We start from the raw sequence: 21,901 nt of genomic DNA, 5'->3' as shown, positions 1-21,901 counted from the left end.
CAGGGTTTCCCCGGGCACAAGGAAGTGTCCGGCCTGGCCGCAGGCCCCGCAGGAGCCGTGCGGCGGCCTCCGCAGCCTGGGACACCGCTCCGGATGCCGGCCATGCAGGAGCCCGGCTTGGCGTCCTCACCCCTCCAATGCTCCCCTGCACTCAGGTCCTACAGATATTTGACAAGCTAAGCCATTTCCCCCCATTTATCTCTGCCAGGAAGCCACGCTCACACAGGCGGGTTATTTCTGAGGAAAAAGCAGTTTTTGTGCCTAAGCTGTCTGTGCTTCATCCACGCAGCGTGTGCTCAGCTGTAGAGACACTGGCCGGAACAGGGAGAGAAGGTGCAAAGAGAAACCGGAGGAAGTTGTTGTAAAACTTTCCGTGCCTCGATAAGGAGAGCTGCAGCGGTAAACGTCGCCCGCGGCGCGCGCGGCCGCTCGCGTGCGCAGGCAGGCCCGCGCGGAGCGCCTCATTCACCCGCGGAACGGCCGCTCCGTGCGCGCGGCGCTGGCCGCGCTCCAGCAGCAACACAGCTGGGGACAGAGCTTAGTCACCGGGGCGATGGATGCAGCCCTGCGAGGGAATGTTTGTGTGCAGTAATCTGACATTTAGCTGGCTGGCAGCAGCCGCGCCAGTGAAGTGGAGTGAGCGCAGGAGCAGCCGTGATAATCTGGTTTCTGACCATGAGAAATCTCTTGTGTAGGGCGAGCACAAAAGGCGCCTTTTGAAACTTTAAGTGTTACTCTGTTACTGTGCAATTAGATCTTATTCCTGCCATTGAATCCCGGGAACACTGGGCCCTTCCAGGGAAGGGATAGAGGCCGTTTAGCTCGCCCAAGCCCCTTCTCCCAAGTGGCCCCTGTCCCAAGAGCGCTGTCTCACGTGACGCCGTGCTTGTCTCGCTAAGGTGGCCCTAGTAATTGCATTTGCCCTGCCTTTCACCCCCGCATTGCTGCTGCTTGGACCAAAGCAGCGATATTTCTGTCCGCAGGCAGCACTCTGCTTACACAGGCTTTTAAGGATTGCTTAAATTCCYGTTCTTTTACAGGTTGCGTTAATCTGTTTGTTCCCATGGCTTTAGGCACTTCCATTTTGCTTCGGAAATCCACAGCTGCTTCGCCTTGGCCCGTCCTTGCTGACACCGGGGAGCGTCAGCGCGGGGCGGATAAGGAGCCGGGCCGCGCGGGAGCCTCGGTGCCCGTGAGCTCTGCTGTTCGCAGCAGGGCACGGTCCTTCTCTCCGAGCTGCTCCACGGCACAACCGCTACGTGCCGAGACCCAATGCATTTGTATTCGCGCGCAGCCCGAGCAGGGGGCACGGAGTCTGCTCCGCCGCGGCCTGCCGCAGGCTCGCGTGAGCAAAACTCTGACCTTCACCCTGCCGTTTCACTCGTGCAAGAGAAGAAAAAGAAACTGCTTCACATTCATTGGAYGTTTAGAGATGAGATGTCCCTTGCATGCACAAAACGACAATTGCACCATCCTGCACGGTCAGTGACGCTCTCCTCCCTTACGAGGTGGCAGAGCAATGTGGCCGGCCTTTAAAGTTGCTCATTCTGACAAAACATTTCCTCTTTTTCTATTTCTAGCAWATTTGAAATGTTAGTAAGTGAGAATGGCTTCAGTTTGCCCTTCAGAAGGACTTGTATACAATTTTATGGCTGAACACTTTATATTCCTCTTCARATTTATACAGATTTGTCTCTGTAGTGTGTTTGTGGTTTAAGAAGGCCACTAAAGTACAAAAACATGATCCAAATTATTTTCTTTTGCAAGTTTTGCACAGTTGTTTGCTTGCACAGACTTCTTTGGCTGGCAGTATTAGCATGCAGCTGGCACAGAGGCATCTTCCTAAACAACWTCTCTATTTTTAGGCTATCGTAATGTGCGTGAAGTCACTGAGAGCTAATATCACTTAAAAGTGAATCATAGAAAAGATCCTGGATACTGATTTTCCTTTTTTTTTTTCCTTATTTTCAACGACAGTGCTCCAAGTATGAAGGGTATCAAAGAGTGCCAGAGTATTGGGTTCTTAMAGCTGTGACCTGCTTCTTAGTGTGAACCAAGAGAAGTCCAAATGCTGAAAACTGTAGCAAAAGCGTCTTGACCGATAGCTGGTCATCCTCAGAAAATATCATTATAAAAGCAAACTGTAGCCTTGTCTTGGTGCTTTAATTAAATATTAGGGTATGTCCCCCAGCAGCTCATTGCTGGTCAGAGGTGGTTCACCAGGCTGCACATTACCTAGACATTACTTACAATGCTCTATTGAATATAGGAATTATGATTGAATGGCRAAAACATTTTCAGTGCCAGTGACTTTGTGCAGGATTCCTCTTTGATAACAATGGGTGAACAYTGGATGAGGTGCCCTGCATGGGCTGTGTGAGATGGTGTTTCCTGCAAGGACAGTTCCATCTTTTGATACTGAATATGAAGGAGGTTTCTGTCTATCTATTTCCACTTCTTCCTGTTGGGCAGTTCTGGAGAATCTTAATTACCAGGCACGGAGGAAGGGAATAATTACTTTCCTGAGCTGAGTATAGGTATATAGCTTTTTCTATTCCTTCCTTACCGGTCTGCCACCTTTCCCTGCTCTGTTGTGGCTCAAGCTTGAATATATAAAATACTCTGCCCTCTGTCATTGCTTTTTTGTGTGTGTGTGTTTATCCCTTTTTATTTTCCTACAGATAAAATTAGAAAGCAGTTTCCTTCATTATCGTTATCTAGTTTGTACCATCTACCCAAGATCTTGTTAGAATTTGACTGCTGTAATATTTTATACACACAAGAAAATTGCTTTTTTGAAGTTTGTGCCTACTTGTTTTTATGCCCCTTTACTCTTGATCTTTGTTCTTCTGACATATGTGGTTCCAAGAGCTCTCTTTTCCCCCCCACCCTCTCACCAGAAACAAATCCTGGCTCAATGGCCAGTCTGCAGCCTCCTGTCCTCTCCTCTCATCTTTTACCTTGATGGTAAATAACATTGTTGAAGGCAAAGGCCTTGAGCAGCAGTAATACTGTGCCTGAAAAGCACAGCATGACTGTGCTTAGACTCCTCTCCTTGTCTATCTAATATCTTCTGTCTTAATATCATGAAGATGTATCATCATAGCATGCACAGAGAAGTCACACATCTGCTGAGGACCTAGCAGTCTGCCAGGTCTGGTGTATTCCCACCATGGGAGCAGGCTGGGTCCGGCAGCAGGGTATCAATGCARCACTACAATACTCACTGGATGGTGGAGTCTTGGGTCACTGCCATGAGGTGGGATGGGAGATGGTTCTATTAAGTGGGAGATGGTTCCCAATATAGGGAATTCTAGTGGGAGATGGTTCCCACTGTAGGTATTAACAGACATTCACAGCCTAAATTACGTTTCCATGGGCTGGGGAGGATCTGGGAGTAGAGCTTYGGCCTTCTGATTTTCATAGGCAATTGCAGCAGCAGCATTTGGATTACAAAGATGAAATAATAAAAGCTGTTTCTGTTGGATTTAATCCCAAACATTCCAGTTGGTTTTATGGCCTCTGAAATAAAATTTGTAGTTCCCTTTAATGAGGCCAAGTTTAACCTTGTGTTCCCACTTATCCCTTTTTTTGCTGGTCTTCTCAAAAGCAGATCTGAGAAGGAGAATTCCATGTCTCGCGGAAACCTAACTAATGGCYGCTGTAGAAAAGAACCTGCTGTCAATCTGGATAGTGTGTGTACAAAAGAAATGCTCTCAAGAATCTTGTTTCATCCACATTAAAGCGTAAGAGAGCCACCTCCAAGCACTGTATAAATAGCAAGTCTAAACCGCAGAGACCATCCACACCCCTTCCCATCATTTTGGATGAGTGTGCTGCCACATAGCCCCAACAAAAATATAACTGAAAAAGATGACAAGTATATGGGGTATGACTCTCAAGCGCCATATATTTATGTTTTCTTGTAGAAATTGAACATTTTCCCTTCAGAATTGTGAAGATGGGATCTTTTTCAGAATAATGAAGCATGGGTGCCAAATTTCAAGATCACTGCTTGTGTCAGATACTCTTTTTGTTAGCAATCTATTTCCATATACAGGATTTTGCTGTGAGAGAGAGCAGTTATTTTTCACATGCAAATTCATGGTGAAAAGTGATGGCCATTGATATCCAGGCGTTCCGCTTTGCTCCACTGACCAYGCTGAAAGACCAAAGAGGCATCTGTAGAGCGACAGGACACGGTTTCTTGTTATCTAATATTGCAGATTAGATGGAATCTGTGGTGAGGGACWTGCCAGAGAGAAGCTTGGGATGTCCCGCATCCCAAGCCTGCCCATCAGCTTCCAGGCAGCTTCAAAGCATGAGCTATTGGCAGCACCAACACGGCGTGTCGGCGCTGGAGCACGTAGCGAAGGGTTCAACAGTTTTTTGATGGCTACAGCTACCTGGAGGAGGTTGGCGAGCTGTGAGAACAGGCTAGGCTGCAGCATGCATGTGTTTCTTGGGGAATGTTTTTCTCTTTGAGCGCCTTCCCTTGGATCAGTGCCTGGTAAACGGGAGGATTTTGTATCTGGTAGAGCTGGTACAGACTTGCTTTAGGTTTCTAAAGCATTTGTGTTGCTGCTTGGCAGACTTGCACTGTAGCTCTTAATTTCAYAGACTTGGTCACTCTAAATAAGTCTGTTTTAACCCTGTTTTCTTCTTACAGCAATGACCTCTTAGAAACATCATAGAAGGCGAGCGTTTGAAAGCAGTTGTATTTGCACCCCACATATTCACCCTAAATGTGTCCAAGAGAGGCTGGGTTGACTCTTTGCCCGTGATGGCAAGAGCACTGTCCTGAAGACCTGACACTAGTACAACTGGTGGAACTGATGTAAAAGCTCATTTMCAAACAAGCTGTTGAGCTAAATCTTATGTGGTCGCCTGATCTAGGGGTAGAAATGCTCCTGTGTGATTGCAATCCATAGTGCTGGAAGCAAGAGCGTTGCTCATGGGCTGTGTCGGCGAGGGGCTACAAAATCCTCATAGCAAGCTTATGTAGAATGACTTATGTTGGAGGCTGCACGTAGAAAACATTGTGTGGAGACTCTTTTCTCTGRAATTGTAGGATTTTCCTCTTCCCATCGAGACTAGTGCAGCTAAATTTTATTTATCTCTCTATTTATTTGCAAGGAACTTTGTAGTACTTCTTGTTAGTCTGGGAACCTGGGATTACCTAAGGCTGTTTCTGAAGTGATTTTACTTTCAGTGATGCGTTTCAGTGTTTCCCCAGAAGTGCCTCCACCATCCCAAAAGAGCTCTGGGAACCTCTTTTGCTTTGGCATAAATTCTCACTTTTAGAGTACATCTTTGTCAAATGCCTTTTTATTCAAGATGCAGGGTGTGTTTTATTGTGTGGTGTTCAGTCGAACAGATGGGGCTCAGCTGGACTGAGCAAAAGTTGAGCTTACTTGATCAGGACAGTGCTCTTCCTAGTAGGTGCTTGAAGGTTGAACTGAGCCATGAAGAAAAATCTAAGGTTACACTGCTAGGTGACTTTTACTATCACATTTAATTACATTTTAATTTAAATAACTTACCATTAGTTGCATAGTTTTTCATTTATACAGTTCATCAAACCATGTACAGACTTACAGTTTATCTATTTCATTCTATTTTTATTCAGCTGACAGAAAAATCCAATGTCAATTTAAAACATATTTTGTGATACACTGGCCTTGCTTTCTGACAAGGAAGGATCTAATGCATATCCATTTATTAAGTGCAGAAGGTGTGAGCAAAAGCTTGTCTTGGTCTCCCTGGCAGTGTGTGGTGGTGAGCATGCTGGCTGACTTCTTGGTTTATTGCCTGTCTTTGCAACCAGGGTTTCAGTTTAATGTGAACTATAGCTTCTGCACTGCGTGAATAATGGCCCTTACCCACAACCATGACACGAGCTGTAGGTTGTAAGTTAGCAACATATCAGGCTTTTATGACCCATAGAAATTAGGCTCTTACTCCTCTACTAGAGAGGAGATCAACGCTTTGAATAAAGCTAGTTGGACCTGTATTGTCTGGAACACAAAGGTTTTATTCTTGCTGTAACTTTGCCTCTTTCACAGGCCCTTTCAGCATTTAGAGGCTCTTCGACCTCTTGGGTGCCCAGTACCATTCCTGTTCTGCCTAACAAGCTTGATGTTTCCCTCTTCTTGCAGAAGAAAACGCAGAAATTACCCTGGATGTGTCCTTAGCGTACCGTGATGACATGTTTGAGGAGTGGAAAGAGATAGCACACGCGATAGAGCTCAGGAAGCTGAAGTGCACCTTCAGCTCACCGAAGGTAAGGTGTTCTGACCATGCTGGAAGCGGGGAGGTGTGGGAGCGCAAACACTGAATTGTTCCACTGTAACTTTCAAACTTGTCAGCTTTATTTTGGATCAAATTCTTTGAAAACGTGATGAGCTCCTTGTGCCATTTGTTCTGTTTTGTGATGTAAGGAGAAGGCTGAAGGTAGAGTGTGAATCAGGACAGTAACGAAGAAGAGGCTGAGGCCAATGCATGGGTCCAAGTGCAAACAGGAACAAAACTGCAAGGAAAGTAGCTTATCCAGGGACACTACAGCAGTCAAAGAACAGGGGGAAACGGGATCAGAGCTTCTTGAAATAGTTGCTCAGTGCCTCAAGGCATAAGGCTTAGGAGCATAGACCACAGCCCACAGTGAGAACTAAATATCTTAGTCAAATAAAGATTTTGGGTTTTTTTTTTTGTGCTACAGACTGTAGTCAGACTGTAGTTCCTTGAATTGCCTTCACCATGCCGTGTTTTTCAGCTCTGGGCCCTGTTGTCCCATTACAGAAAGCAGTCCCTTTCAGCAGACCACTTGCACCTCCAGGAACACTTGTGTTCTTCCACGGGGCCCTCCACACACTAGCTAGACTGCTGATACATATCTCTCGACTTGTAAGAGATAAACAAAGCAATAAACCCACGATCCAAAAGTCAGGTTCCCAGCTATGTTCGGAGCTGGGGTCTTGCAGAAACACGTGACGAAGGCCGTGCCATTGCGTGAAAGAAGCTGACCACCACCCGCTACTGCTCTGTGTCCTTCCCTAGACCCTGGACTCGGAAGGGCGCCACTATGACTGTGACTTCCTTCCCTTCATGGAGATTGGAAGCGTGGCTCACAAGTACTACCTCATCAACATCCGCCTGCCCGTGAACGAGAGGAAGGGCATCAACGTGGGCATTGGGGAAATAAAGGACATCCGCCTCGTGGTAAGTGCCTGCCTGGCCTGTGCTGGGGCTCCTTGCTCCACTCTAAGGAGTGACTGTGTTCAGTGGGGTGAGGGTGCTTCAGGCTGGAACTGTCATTGCAGAGAGCCTGTGGCTCCTTTCTTGTCCTCCACCTCTTTGATCCACAAGGAAGGTCCTACGCTTCGTCACAGGCTTCTCCAGCCTGTGATCATGCTGATGTGTGCTCTCCTGGGCTGCAAGGAGAGGCAAGGGATCCCTCTTACCCGAGGGGTCTCCTCTTTGAATGTTCCCTTCTGAAGAGGCCTCCMTGGTTCCCTGCCTGAGCCCTGAGCTCCCACTCACCAGCTGCAGAGCCAGGCTCGTCCCATGTCCCCGAGGGCCCCTTTTCCCTCCTCTGTCCTTGCAGTGGTCCGACATGGGCAGAGACCTCTCCTGACTGAATCCTGCCTCTYGTGCTAAAGAGCTAAGGAGCAAGGCAAGGGAGGGCCTTGGAGCCATAGGCTTTGGCGGGGCCCAGCGCTGTCACTGAGGTGTCCGTCGGCTCCCAGCTCTCCGGGTGCGGTGGTTGTGGGGCCTGTTGGTGACACCACCTCCCACCTCCGCTGCTGTCCATCAGCCGACTTGCTGTGRTGGCTGCGGGTGTGGGGAGGGCAGGTGTGTGGGGACACACCTTGGYTGGGCTGATGCTCTCCCCAGCAGTGGGGACCAGCTCCCTGTGCGGCCTGTTGCTCTTTGGGAACGGTTTTGTCTGCTTTTCCCATGCTGGGTTGGAAGTGCCTCTCTCAGACCACCTCCCTGCTCCCGATTAARGCTGCACAGTCTGATTTTCAGGACTTTTTGAAGCCTGCATGGCTGGTCCAGGGGCTGAGTAGGCAGCTGCTCTTTCCTGTGTTGAAAAAACAGTGTTTTGCAAAGGTGATTGCATCTACATTAGCTTGTGTGTTAGATGTTGCAGTGTACTTGTCTCTCAGGTCAGCACAGGAGAGCGTAAGAATAAGCGTAAGAATAATGATGCTAAAGTGTGTGCAGCTGCCGCAGTCACCTCTGTTTTTCCTTAGGGTATCCATCAAAATGGAGGCTTCACAAAAGTGTGGTTTGCCATGAAAACTTTCCTCACCCCCAGCATCTTAATTATCATGGTGTGGTATTGGCGACGGATCACACTGATGACACGGGCCCCCGTGCTGCTGGAGAAGTGAGTAGGGGCGAGTGCCGAGTACGGATGGGGTGGCTCTGCTGGGTGGTGTTTGGAGCATGTACAAGAAGCCCAGCTGAGGTTCATGACAAAATCACAGCCTCTCTCGAGCCTCGTGACCATGGCGGACATGTGGGCCCGGCTGCTTCTTMTGGGGCTGCTTTTGCCTGTGGCTGCATTAAGGGCTTCGTCCCAAAGAGTTTGGTGGAGGGAAGGTGCTGCCTTCAGCCTTGGGAATGCTCCCATTGCCACCCATCCCACGCTGCTTCGCTCCTCGTGTTGCTCCTCTGCCTCTATCACTCTGTATCGCTTCCTTGCAAGCTGGAATGACGTGGTATTTCTGCTTCTCCAGGGTCATCTTTGCTCTGGGAATTTCCATGACGTTCATCAACATCCCAGTGGAGTGGTTCTCCATTGGATTTGACTGGACTTGGATGTTACTGTTTGGAGACATTCGACAAGGCATTTTCTATGCCATGCTCCTGTCGTTTTGGATCATCTTCTGCGGAGAGCACATGATGGTAGGTAGGACACTGACAAAAAAGGGGCTGCCATCCCTACTTGCAGCAATACCTGGGCAACCTCTCTTTGCTTGCTGCCTGTTGGGAACAGTGCTGTGGGGCTGTGTTCTGGGGCAGATGGTCACACACTAACGTGCTGCTCTTGGTTTCTCCTACTCTCCTCTCACCTCCTGACGCTTCRATTAGGATCAGAATGAGCGGAATCGCCTCTCTGGCTACTGGAAGCAGGTTGGACCCATCGCTGTTGGCTCCTTCTGCCTCTTCATCTTTGACATGTGTGAGAGGTAGGTGAAGCYCTGCCTTGGGAGCAGCGTGTCTGCCCGACCCAAAAAGGGGACCTTTCCTTATGGGCACACAGAGCAGCCATGGGGAGTTGTAGTTCTGCAAGCGGGAGCAGAACTGYGGTGCTGGGGCTCAGCATCTGAGTCCAGGCAAGTGTCCGTGGGTCCCGGTGACTGCACTGTGGCACGTGGGGAGAGGGGCAGAGCCTTTATACCCTCCAGGGATCTCCTGCACCTGCCTGATTTTGAGGACACGGTTTCAAGGTGCCACAATGAGTGAGCAAGCAAATGGTTTAACGTGCGTGACTGGATGAGAGATGAGACGTGTCTCGTGTGCTGCGGTGTGTTTCTTGTTTGCTCGCCCCCGTGGAAAGATGTGTGCAGGGATGGGACAAGTCCTTGCTCTTCTCTGCGGGCCTTTCTGAGGGTTGCTGAGAAGCAGTTGATAAACACAGGTGTGTTTTGTGGCGCTGGAAAGGGCCAAGCTGGCTGAAGAAATGGAGGGGACTTGTTGCAAGCACCAACATGCACACAGATGTGTGGCCCTGATAGCAGCTTACCCACCAAGCAGGGTACCAGCAAGCACCAGATACCCACCAAGCAGGCCAGTCTTTCCCTGTGACAGAGAACAACCCTAACGAATGCTGTGCAGTTCTCTGGCAGGTCAGAGCAGCCTGTCCTGTCCCTTGGATCAAAAAGAGACGCTTCTCCCCTGGCCGTTCTGGTCTAGAAGGGAAGGCAAGGGCTGCTCTTGTCGGGTGGCTCTTTCCAGGCTGCAGGGCAGAAGTGCTTCTCTCTGGGCCTTTCAGCACCCTGTTACAGCACTGTGTTTTCTCTTCCTTGCCAGGGGAGTGCAACTGAAAAACCCCTTCTACAGCATCTGGACCACCGAGGTGGGCACGGAGCTGGCTGTATCCTTGCGCTGGGCCTGGGGTCCCTTGCTGCTGCGGGGGAAAGGGAGGCTGTCTTCCTGCGGATCCCCGTGGCGGGGAGCAAACCCTTCTCCTGCGGCAGGGCAGGGCTCCAGGAAGGGCTCCGGGAAGGGCTCTGGGAGGCGCCTGCGGATTGGGAAGCGGCAGTGGCAGCCGGTAGCGCTGGGAACCGCGGATGTGCTTGGGGAGAAGCGGCTGGGAAGGGAAGCGCTGCCTCGAGCGGTCTRGGGAGCCGCACAGGAGGACGGAGCTCCCGGGAGCTGCCAGGGATCCCAGAACAGGGCTGCTGCAGCTCGCCCTGCTGCCATCGCCCAGGTGCTCGTGTTGAAGCGCCAGGAGCTGCTCCTTCGAGCTGCCCTGTTCTACTGAGGCACCTCCGCTGGCACCGCTGTCCCTTGCTGGGCTGGGAGGAGCTGAGCCCTTGGCTCCCTTCCCGGGGCGCATCCCGGCCCCTCGCGGGAGCCTCCCGAAATCGGAGTCCTGGGGGAGCATCAGCACCGAGACCAGGCCGGGGGCTGCCGCGCTCGCGGGAGCAGCGGCCCGTCTTTAATCACTGCTGTGCTCCAGAAGTTGAGTTGTCATCTTGSTGATATCGCCAATGTAAGTGAGCCCCCTGAATTGTGCTTTGTGTTATTTCCATTTCGTATATGCTGTTTCTCTTAACGTACACTATTCAGATGGCCTTTATTATAGTTGCGGGCATTTGCCTGTGCCTGTATTTTCTGTTCCTGTGTTTTATGGTCTTCCAAGTGTTCAGGAACATCAGTGGAAAACAGTCCAGCCTGCCGGCTATGAGCAAGGCTCGTCGTCTCCATTACGAGGTGGTAACTYGTGACTGCTTAGCCTCTTTATTAAAAAAAAATGCATTTTCAGCTTCATTTTGGTTTTGCAAGGGCATGCTAAAAACTTCTTTATTGATGTTTTCCTGAATCTGGAAATGTGATTTTTATCGGTTTTCTTATGTTGCTCAAATCTCTCTAATTACCTTTGTTTTTTCCCCCCTTTATTTGGGTCTTTAGCCCTGATGTCATGTTTTGATCCCCCAGGAGGGTGTGCAAGTCTCATTTCTATGGGTAACTGGGATCTGCCGGTTCTCTATCTTTTCCCTCAGAACAATGTTTGAGGATAGAGGATAATTCGCCAAATTACAATTTAAGCTACTATGGGAAGAAAGGCATCACGCATCTCTGTGTCCCAGTTTCTCCTTCTGCAATATCAGGGATTGTGTGTAATGGAAAGCATTATTAAGACCTTCATGTTTTTTCATACCACAAATTCACAGATCTGGGGAGTTATTTTCATAGAGAAATGTCAGGAGACTGTCAGAATAGAATTAAAATCCAGTGCATTCAGCTAATTATCCCCCTTTTAGTCTGTGTTTCTGTATGTTGTTTCTGTCCTAGCAGTCTTTATGTGCTGCAAAACAAGGGGAGCTCACTCAAAGTGCTAAAGCTGAGCGAGCTGGTTGTTTTCCTGGGCGTGGAAATATTTTTCATCAATATTTTTGTGTTGAATAATGAATAATGTGTTGAATAATGATCAGCTCCAATTTGAAAATCTAGGCAAGATATTTAGCTTTTTTTCYCCCATCTATCCCCTTAATGAGAGGTGCCAGAATTCAGCTTGTACTGTTCTGTAGCTGTGCTCCAGACACGAGCATCTAGCAGGCCTGAATCTTATCTGGAGAAGTTAAATTAATAGCTATTTGTGGTCATGCTGTGGCCTAATGGCTATGCACACACTGTCATTTCCTCCAAAATTGCAGAAACAATTACAAAGAAATAAAAGAGGAAAAGAAAACAAATCCAGTAAAATTTTAAAACTAGTAAAGGCAAATGACGTGCGTGGTAGGATTCCAGACAATGTGATCKTGAGCCATAAGTTGTTTATCTTACAATTGATGCTCTTTTGCAATATGCAGACTAGATTCTGACAAGCGTTTGGAATTGCTGTAATTTCCTGCTGTAACTTTGGGTATTCTTTGGGGATAAGGATTGGTCCTTTTGTGCAAACCCAGTAGAGCGCTACTCTGGAACACGGGTGCTACTCTAGCACACGGGTGCCTTGCTGAACTGCCGAAGCTCCCCGTGGAGGTCACCAAAGGCAGGTCACAAAAGTGTGAGGTGTCGGGTTGGCTCTTCAGTCACGTCCAGCTCGGGCTGCTAAGCCTCCCCGCTCGCATKAACTCACAGTAAATCAGGCACAAAAGCGCGTGTAATGGAAAGCAAGAGCTGTCCAGACATGTAGGCCCGAGTCGGCGTGTCGGGAGGAATGCAGACGTGTGTGGGGAGTGGAGAATATTGGCTGTCAGGAGCAGGGTACAAAGCAGTGGGCGGGAGCTGTTTTGGTTTGGGGTTTCGTGGGTTGGACTCTTTTTTTTTTTAACTTGTCTTTTACATGCTAAAAACAAAAATGGGTTTTTGTGGATTCTGTTAATGTGACCAGTGACATTTCTCTCTAAGCAGGGGTTGATCTTTAGGTTCAAGTTCTTGATGCTCATTACTCTGGCGTGCGCAGCAATGACCGTCATCTTCTTCATCGTGAGTCAGGTGAGTGCTGAAACTCGGCTCCGTCTGAGCAGGTCAGCCTCAAATTCCCCGGTACCAGGGTCAGCTTATGCCTACAGGTTAGAGAGAAAAGGGCTGCATGCATGTTGTAGGTAGAGCTGCTTTTTAAGACCTTGTTTGCCTTTATTTAAAACCCTGCCATGAAATCGGTGAGGCTGAAACTTTCACAGAGGCGCCTGGCTCACAGCGATGTTTGGGCCTGTGTTTTCTGAAGTATCAGCCAGAAAAGTTCAGGCACTTCTGAGAACCCAGCAAGAGGGAAAATGCTCTGTTCGTGGTAAAAGAATCCTGTGGCTTTTTATACCCCAAAGAAACATAAGAAATACCAGAATTAAACATTTCCTGGGTTTGGCTTAGCAACCCTATTGTTTCTAACAGCATATATTTATTCCAAGCTAGGATGCAGTCTTTCTCTGCAAATGAGCTTCCCATGCAAATGGCCCACAGCTAGAATTGCATTTGTCTCAAAGATGACGTTTATCATCTTCTTGCTAGGTGCTCTATAGAATTAGATGTTCGGGGGCATTTTCTCAGCTCTCTGCACTTTAGGGTTTTTAGAARGGCTCTGCTTTAGGGTATGTGGTGGGTCCTGATGGAAAATATAGCAGGAAAATCTGTGAGCCTGATGCAAAGGTTTGAGGAATACCCTGTGCAGTTGAGCACATCACTAACAACCATAAGGACTGCTCTCCATGGGCACAGSATAATCTGTCCTGCCCAGCCTCTCTCTGCCCAGGTCACTGGGGAGCCAGGGCTTGTGCTGCTGAGGTTGCTCTTTGGAGCAGGACCTCCCCTTGCTCCCAAGGGAAACTCGCCTTATCAGCAAAAGACAGGCTATCACCTTGGGGCTTAATGTTGTAGCGTGAACAGCCTGTGTGTCTTCAGGTTGTGTTAATATTGATGATATCTTCATAAGTCTTGACACATTTCTGTATGTCTAAGGCTGATGCTGTCAGCCCAGGCATCSAGCACATTAGTTTTTTGCATTATTCATGCCGCTTTTCCTTGTGTAAAAGGTCTATTTATAGACGTCTAATGTTTTCAGATGTTACTAGCTGTTTCCTAGGTACTGCCCTTTATGCCACAGTCCCTGCCGAACACCTCCRTCCTGGCAATGTTAGACCACAGAATGTCAGAGATTCTGTCACTTTACAGAATGATAAATCACTGCAACTGTCTTCCCTTTGGAAGTTCCGTTTTTCCTGCAGATGGGCATTAGCAAAGGGAACTTGGGGCTAACCTCTCTGTCAGCGGGGCTGTTATACATCCATTTATGTGATCTCGTTGAGTATTTTCTTATCAATTCACTCAAAGCTGGCGCGGTAGCATGAGCTGCTGTCAGTTCTGCCCTCCTGACGTGTGTGCGTGTGCCGCTGTCCCCCGGGCAGGTCACTGAAGGCCACTGGAAGTGGGGGGACATAACGATACAAGTGAACAGCGCCTTCTTCACGGGCATCTACGGCATGTGGAACCTGTACGTGTTCGCGCTCATGTTCCTGTACGCCCCCTCGCACAAGAATTACGGCGAAGATCAGTCCAACGGTAAGCGGCTCTGCCTGATCCGCGCGGGACAGCTCTCATGGGAACGATGTCAGGCGTTSATACTCGTGAGCTTTTTTTGCTGAAATGAAAATTTATCATCCCAAAATGTTACTCATGTGATMGCTTGTTTTCAAAACACTTTTTTTTTTCATGCAGACGTTTTATTTGAAGTCTACGTTTGGAAAGCCTATATACTTAGTCCATGCTTTCTAGAAATATTCTAGCTGTTCTCCTTTGTTAATATTAATTTTAAATCATAGAAGCCACTTTGTGTGGTGGCTCAGCTCCTTAATAGGTGGTTTCTTGGGATTATTGCTGAAAGATTATTTCAATAATCACTAGAAAACTGAAAGAAAACRAAGGTGCTTTGTCCAAATGTAATTCTTTTGGTCAAATTGAGGAAGGAGGAGAAAAGGAGGAAACAGAAATGTGGCCAAGTGGAGAACGGCAGTACTCTTGGTTGCTTTTCAGAAGTCTTCAGCAGCACAGATGAGATCAGTAGAGATGTGGGTCCTTAGTTCACGTCACTGCTGCTGCGAGTGGGCAGTGACCCAAACGCGCTGCGCGCCCACTGTCTCGCTGTGAGAGCAGCCTGCGAGGGTGCCTGTGTTCGCAGGTGACCTGGCCGTGAGCAGCGGCGAGGAGCTCCAGCTCACCACCACCATCACGCACGTGGACGGGCCCACCRAGGTCTACAAGCTGGCGCGCAAGGAGGCTCAGGAGTAGCGYGGAGGAGAGCTCGGCGAGGCGCCCRCGCGGAGGGTACGCAGGACGACGCAGCATCCTCCTCGAGGAGATGTGTCCGAAGTAACTTGCTTTATCRAGGCCCGGTATCTAGTGTGTTTTCACGGAGCAGCGACACCGGGCAGAACATTTGTAAACTCTTTAATATGGTGTAGTTCTTTCTGGGGGGAGGGATACCTGTATTGTGTTACACTCAAGCACATAAAGACCTGCTAGAAAAGCATTAAGGTTGCAAAGTCGCACATTCAGAAGGTAGGACGTGGCAGAGCTCACATAGTTTGTRTTTGGCTGCCTTGTGCCTGGGCATACAGTGCAAGCCATGCATGGAGCTCAGTTCATGAGTGAGGATTCAGTATTTTGAGTACTTTTTTTTTGGGTGTGTAGCTTTTAATGTGTTGGGTTTGGGGTATGGACTAAAGCCTCACTTTTAAAACATTCAATTCCATCATCTCTTAACCATAATGATCCCAATTTGTACTCTTTAGTAAAACTCTTTAATTCCGCAGCAAACCTCTTATCACTTGAGTGAAGCATAACTAGGGAAAGGAGTAGATTGTTTGTAATATGTAAGATTTTAAGTAGAAGAAGAAACAACATGCTTTTTCAGTAGGTTTTACTGCTGTTTGATGAATATAGGGGAATGTAAAAACTTGATGCCTGAGTTCAGTTTCAGATGCAGGAGAAATGTGCTGAATTCCTAGAGGTACAGTTCTCAGAGCCAGCTCCGGCCTGTTTCTCAGCCTCTTTGGCTCTCCTCCTCCTGTTATCTTCTTCCATCTTACCTATTTGTTATGGCTGCTTCATTTTATGCTGCTTTTGTGCCATGAGGAAGAACAGAAAGAGCCCAGGAGAGGGTCTGTTCTGGGCTCCAAGGCTGTAAGACAGGCAGAGAATCTGCTGGAGAGCCCTGCTTGTCCTCACACTGCCACGATGGAGCATACTTGGTGGTAGAGACGGACGTTTCTGATGATTAACAGACTTGAAGAATTCCCCTCGTCACGCACTAGCATGATTCTTTGCTTTCCAGAGGAAAAACAGTGCTAGAAGATGAGATCAGCCCCCTTCCTTGAGTAGGTAGAACTGACTCTTGTGAGATGACCAGCAGTGGAGGAGAATGGGCGCTAATTGGGATGGAGGCTTAAACTGGACTTTGCTGGGGACAAGATGCCAGTGGATTTTGATGGCTTTGGGCTCAAACCGAAAGGGCCCATCCTGCTCAGGACATTCTCCTGGGACCTAGAGAAGAGCCTGACAATCCAGAGGGCCTCATTACCTGATACCAGACCAGGTCTGATCTGTGTCTGTTTCTTGGTAGCTCTGTGTCTCGCACCCTCCCAAGTCCAGTTTGCTCCCTGGAAGATACGAGAGGCCCAAGAGCACCGCAGCTTCCAGAGCTCCCGGCACTTCTCAGAGATACCACTGAGTACCACACCTACTCAAATAGGGGACACTCTGTCCTGGGATTCTGCAGTCCTCTGGAATTACACACAAACTGTTCAGTGTATGAAGGCTGCAAAACCAAGGCATAACTAGGAAGCAGTGTAATTGATATGATCCGTGTAGCCTAGTTCATCTCTAGCCAATGTATGCGTTAAGACAGACGATTAAAGATTGTTGAGCGCTATTTTTACAATAAGTTCTGGTTTATATGTGTGTTTTGGGCTCTGGGCAGGAGGTGAGGCTGTGAAGCTGGCAATCCTGTCCCTACCCGTGTCTCCCCCGGGACGCGTTGGGTCACACTTGAGGAATGTTGGATGCAACACTCCAGATGAAGTCACTGCTCGTATGCTGCTATCTTATCTGGACATGACGAAATCACTGTGGCGCCAAACAGTGCTACATGCTACTTAAAAAGAAAAGTAGCTTTGGATGATTTTGAATACTTGAACCGGAACAGTAAACATTTTGGGTAAGTTGATCTTTTTCTAAAATGGGACGATAATGCCCCTGTAATCAATGGATAGCTTATTAAAAATAGGAGGAAAAAAAGAAAAAAAAAAGAGGAGGAGAATACAATTAAGTTCTAGGACTTTACTTTCAACAGTGTTGGCAAAATTTAATTTGTTAGCAAACTGCATAAGGAAGCAAGTGCTGGAAGAAAAAATAATGTATGCTGCAGTAGCTCTTCAACTAGGAGGTGAATTAAAGCAACGCACACAACCACAGTTCCAGCATTCTCCTGGCTGAGTGCTCGACTTTGCAACTTTAACCTTCTTTTTACATTGGGTTCTTATGTCATATTTATGTTGTTTGATTAGATGTCTCCATGATTTTTTTACAGCTTAGTATAGCATTGCATTTTGTAAAGGCTCTTTACGAATGGGGCATTGCAGCTTTAAAACCAAATTTTGTGTCAAACACTAATGGTTTATTTGGGGTGGGCAGGGCACATATGTGTGTGTACATATATATTATATATATATATATATAAATATATATATACTTTTTTATTTCTTAATTCCTAAGCCCTTCTTATACATCTCAGAAGTAGTCCATGGATCTTACTAAAATATATCCCTTTTTTGTTTAGATTGTGTTCACTTTTTACAGACTGCTTTAAGCAACCTGGAAAACACGTAGGTTTGTTAATTTAAATAAACAGTCCTGTGGTTTTGCTGGTGGCCTGGCTCGCCGAGTGAGAAGACAGCATAGCTTTTCTGGCTGTGATCTTGTTTGCTTTTATTTAAGTCCAATATTTGAGGCAAGAGACAACTGGCTSGCAGTGATTCCCTCCGCTGCGACTTACTGCGGGAGCTCTCCTTGCTCTGCCCTCCACCCTGCCCAAATCTCCTTGCTAAGAGGAGCCCGTTTCCCGTAGCCAACAAACTGTCTTCTCCATAACCTCTGGACAACAGAAAGAGATGCTGTAAAAAGCTTCCCGATGCCTGTGCTGCAGGAGTTTGACAGGAGATGAAGTGCAATAGTGAGCAGGTTGGAGCTGGAGCGGGAGCTGCCGTTCCAACGGGGCGCTGCTGATGGATTTGCCTCCCGAGGGGGTCGGGACCGTTGCTGCCCCAGCCGTGTTGCCTGCGGCTCCTCTTGCTCCTCTCCTGCAGGAAAGGACGGGCTCCTCGCGAGCGGCTAGGAGGGAGCACAGCACTAATGAATTTCAGAGAGCAAATGCATCAATTTTAGAGCACTGTAAWCCCACTGCATTTCCCTCCCCAGTCCTTCCGTGCCTCTCTTTGTGTCTCTGGGGCTGAGCTCCTCACAGCCAAAGTCTTTTGCTGCCCTCTGCAGACGGGAGAATGTCCGGATTCAGCTCAGTTTAAAAGAGAAAATCTCTGTTTAACATGTGAGAAACATGCTTATGTGACAAAGCTCCTGCAATTTGCAAGGTGCTTTTTAGGTTTAAAGCTATYCTAGGAGCTCAGTACGTAAGTGCAGCTGGGCATGAAGACTAGAGAGGAAAAGGAAAAATCCCTGGGATTTTCTTTAAAGAGTTCCCCAGGCAGCTGGAAGGGGCTGGGAGAAGCCGAGTGACACCAGACCGGACTTTGGAGGCAGCTGGGGACCGTGATCTTTATCTTACAACAAGATTGGAGCAGAATCTTCTCTGCTGCAAAGCCGGTCAGTGAACAGACAGGGAAGAGCTCGAGCAGCCTCCAGTGCAGCCGTGTTTGTTATTCCTCTCCTCCCACTCACGTCTGTGTAAACCCAGATGTAAGAGGCAAGTCCAAAGGGCTTCACGTTCATGCAGAAACCTCATACACGTTCATACGTTCACACAGAAACCTCTCCTGGCCTTTCCCTGGGGCCCTTCGTTGGTCTGAAGGCCACTTAAAGCAGCGAGGGGCAGAGCGCGGAGCAGAGCTCTGGGGGCTCCCTTTGCTCGCCGTCCTGGGGAACGAGGCCTGCGGAGCTGGTGTCTGTGTTGGACACGACAGCAGAAACGGAGCGGGGGCCAGCAGATGCACAACGTGCTGGAGGGGTGGGCAAGGAGAGCTCTGGTAATGGGAACTCCTGCTCCCCGCGTCTGAGGAGCCAGTTATCGTGTGGATGAGGATCTGTGCTGTTTTATACTGGGATCACTGCTTTCCCATCTCTTCATTTTAAAGTCTTGACTATATCTCATTTAGGGAGCAGAGCTCAGAGCAGTCACGGTAGGACACGTAACTCGGCCTGTTGCACAGCAGCATCTTCCCGCGGAGCCCGTTTGCAGCTCCCTGCGTGGGGAACATGAGCAGCTTTGTGAGGCAGCAAAGAACCAAGAGCCTCCTTCTCCCAAGTCATGCTCATGTGTCCTCTAAGGAAAGCTCCTTATGCCACAGCGAAGTGCGCTGATGTAGGAACAAAACACCACAAAACCAAATGGCTGCTAGAAAAAAAAAAGGCGGAAATGGCTTTGCCCATGGGAGACCCTGGCGAGAGGGCCCTTCCCYGGGCTTTGCCGCGCTGGGGACATCTCCCGTACACGGGGCCAGGCTCCCGACAGGACACAGTGTTTCCGAGTCACTGAAGCTCCCTGCCCTGGCCATCGGTTTGTACAGGGAGGGTGTTCGATGCACCCTGGTCCTGAGCTCCRGTCGGGGCCGTCCCCAGCAGCAGAAGCACAGGGAGCACCTCGGGCTGCAGGACAAGGCGCCTCCCGGGCCCTGGTCTGCTCCTTCCCCTAGRACTCGGGCTCCTCTGGAGCACAAAGCACCTCTCGGTTACTGATGTGCCCAGCGTGGGCACCTGTGGCCAAGCGCTCCCTGCCTCCGGGGGAGCCTCCGTGGGAAGCTGCTTGTCTGACCGGGACRTGGAGAAGTCAGGCAAGACGCCCTGGCAATGAGCGCGTGGGGAAGAGTGGGATGCTCCTACCACGGACCTGCAGCCTAAAGCTGCCAAGTGGGATTTCCTTACCTGAAAATACAGGAGCACTTGGAYTGCAAGGGGAAATAATCGCAGGAGACAATAAAATGATTAGAGACGAGATGTGATACAGCTGGCGGCTGCTGCCGAATTCTGCTTGGCTTGTGCGTCAAAAGGGACTGTCACTCCCGCTGCCAAAGAGGAGGCAGTCTGTGTGTTTTCGTGGGAGTAAAATAAGCCGGGAGCAGCAACGGGTTTGTTTTGGAAGGGTCTGCATTGCTCACAGATCCGCTTTCCTGCTTAGCACCTGACATTAGGATATACAACAGCCCATGGCTTTCTGAGTCCTTTTCCTTGTTAGGGACTAACTTACTATGGGAAATCAATATGAACTTCAGTCTTTGGGTCTATTGTTCTACATACAATAAGAGATCTCATTGCTGCTGTAACTGCATGCCTCTTTTGTAGGTGCAAGGTAGGTAGGTAAAGGAGGAGCCTTTAAAGGCTCTCCCACTTTGCAGATTCCCTGCACTGCTGCTGTCGCCAGAGCCTTGCTCTCCCCTCTCCCCTGCAGAAGCAAACGCAGAGACCCCCAGGATGAGCTCCGGGACACCGTGAGGACGCGTGTGGCGACTGGGAAGACACGGGAGCCCTTCGTTTTGCCACCTCCTTTGGTGGGAGCAGCCTGGTGGCCCTGGCTAAAGCCTTGGCCACTGCCCTCTGCCCGGAGGCACAGCCCCGGGGCCGAGCACAAGCGGAGCTTGGCAGATCCATGGGAGGAGGATTCCCTAAGCTGAACCTGAATGCAGAGAGCGAGGAGGAGCTCTACCGGGGTTGGTAGCTCGGGAAAGCACGGGCTTAAGAAATCCCCGAGGGATTTCTGGCACAGAGGACCTGAAGTCCCTGTGCAGGAGGGCTCCGCGCCGCTCCCGGCTCCCGCACTTCCCAGGCGCTTCCCAGGCTGGCACGGAAGCAGGGCGGTCGCGCGGCAGACGCCCCTGGCCTCGCTCCGCGCTCCGGCGGGGACCGGGGCTCCTGCAAACAGCTGATTCCACTGAAMGTTTCCTTGCCTGCGCCGCTCTGGCCACTGCCGGTTCCTGCCGCGTAAACCCTAGCCGAGAGTGGGGGCTGAGTCAGCGTCTTGTGGCCGTGTCCTTCCTGGCTTGGTTTGTCCCAAGAAAGAGGGAACTGCAGGGCATGATGCTCTTCGCATCTGCTTTCCAAGAAGGCTGGAGATGTTCCCACTCCTCTCTCTGATAGTTGACTAACAGCTTCTTTCGTACTCTGCTCCCTGGAAAAAAGTCAGGAACAGAGAAGACTCTTTGCTTCTCACATTGTCTGATTTATCAAATAAGTATCTCTAAGAAAGGGGCATCTCACAGGTCCTCTTGGCCGGGCTCAGTCTGCTCATGCAGGAGGGCCACTGAAGAGGTGGGTTTTGAAGGCTGTGGATCCGCTGCAGCACCCGGCTCAGCTGCCGCGGTCGGAGCACAAACACCGGCAGTCTCGGCTCTGCCAGAGGGATATCTGCATTAGAGCAAGGCAAGCACTGTCCCGGGGAGCTGCAGAAGCTGCAGTGCCCCAGCTTTGCAGGCCTGGGCCCAGCTTTGCAGGCCTGGGCAGGCACAACCTGCAAGTCTTGCTTGAGCTGCCTTGATGGAAGTCTCTGCACATCATGGCAAAGGGAGGCGTGAGTCATGAGAGGAAGAGCTGCTGCTGCTTGCAAAGGCCCCGGCGTCGTCCTTGGGCTGGAAAAAAAGAATTGTTTGCCCTATTTAGAGATGTTATTCCAAAAAACTCTGCTCTRTGGCCTGTGGTCTACAGAACCACAGGGAATATCTGTGGCACTGTCCTCAACCATGTTTCCAGCTACAATCTTCATGAGAAGCAGATGATGGCCTGCAAGAAATCTTGGGGCAATTGATCTAGCACATCCAGTCATCCCAAGCCTTAGTGGGAGCTACTGCTTTACACACCACTAGCTGTATTGGCTAGGAAAAACATTTTATTTGCCCATTTAATAGCCATAGCTGCTATTTGAGAGATATTATAGTTCATGGCAGTCCAGCTAATGGTCTGCAAGCCAAGTCCACCCCATAAAATACACTTTTTCCCTTAAAAGAAAAAA

General features: G+C 49.3%; 1 protein-coding gene across 1 annotated transcript in view; it reads left to right on the top strand.

Moving 5' to 3' along the window:
- Positions 1-16,979, top strand: part of WLS (wntless Wnt ligand secretion mediator) — a 34,759-nt gene extending 17,780 nt beyond the window's left edge. The window contains exons 3-12 of the mRNA XM_026037150.1: positions 6,159-6,283; positions 7,057-7,218; positions 8,256-8,392; positions 8,745-8,913; positions 9,100-9,197; positions 10,042-10,105; positions 10,804-10,947; positions 12,592-12,675; positions 14,082-14,235; positions 14,852-16,979. Coding sequence (XP_025892935.1) covers positions 6,159-6,283; positions 7,057-7,218; positions 8,256-8,392; positions 8,745-8,913; positions 9,100-9,197; positions 10,042-10,105; positions 10,804-10,947; positions 12,592-12,675; positions 14,082-14,235; positions 14,852-14,961 — 1,247 coding nt within the window. The 3' untranslated portion in view covers positions 14,962-16,979. The remainder of the gene's footprint in view (positions 1-6,158; positions 6,284-7,056; positions 7,219-8,255; positions 8,393-8,744; positions 8,914-9,099; positions 9,198-10,041; positions 10,106-10,803; positions 10,948-12,591; positions 12,676-14,081; positions 14,236-14,851) is intronic.
- The last annotated feature ends 4,922 nt before the right edge of the window (positions 16,980-21,901 follow it).

This window comes from Nothoprocta perdicaria, unplaced genomic scaffold (genome assembly GCF_003342845.1).
Source record: "Nothoprocta perdicaria isolate Ctin4 unplaced genomic scaffold, notPer1 scaffold_191, whole genome shotgun sequence".
NCBI classification, from domain to species: domain Eukaryota; kingdom Metazoa; phylum Chordata; class Aves; order Tinamiformes; family Tinamidae; genus Nothoprocta; species Nothoprocta perdicaria.
This window is presented reverse-complemented; position numbering and strand designations above follow the sequence as displayed.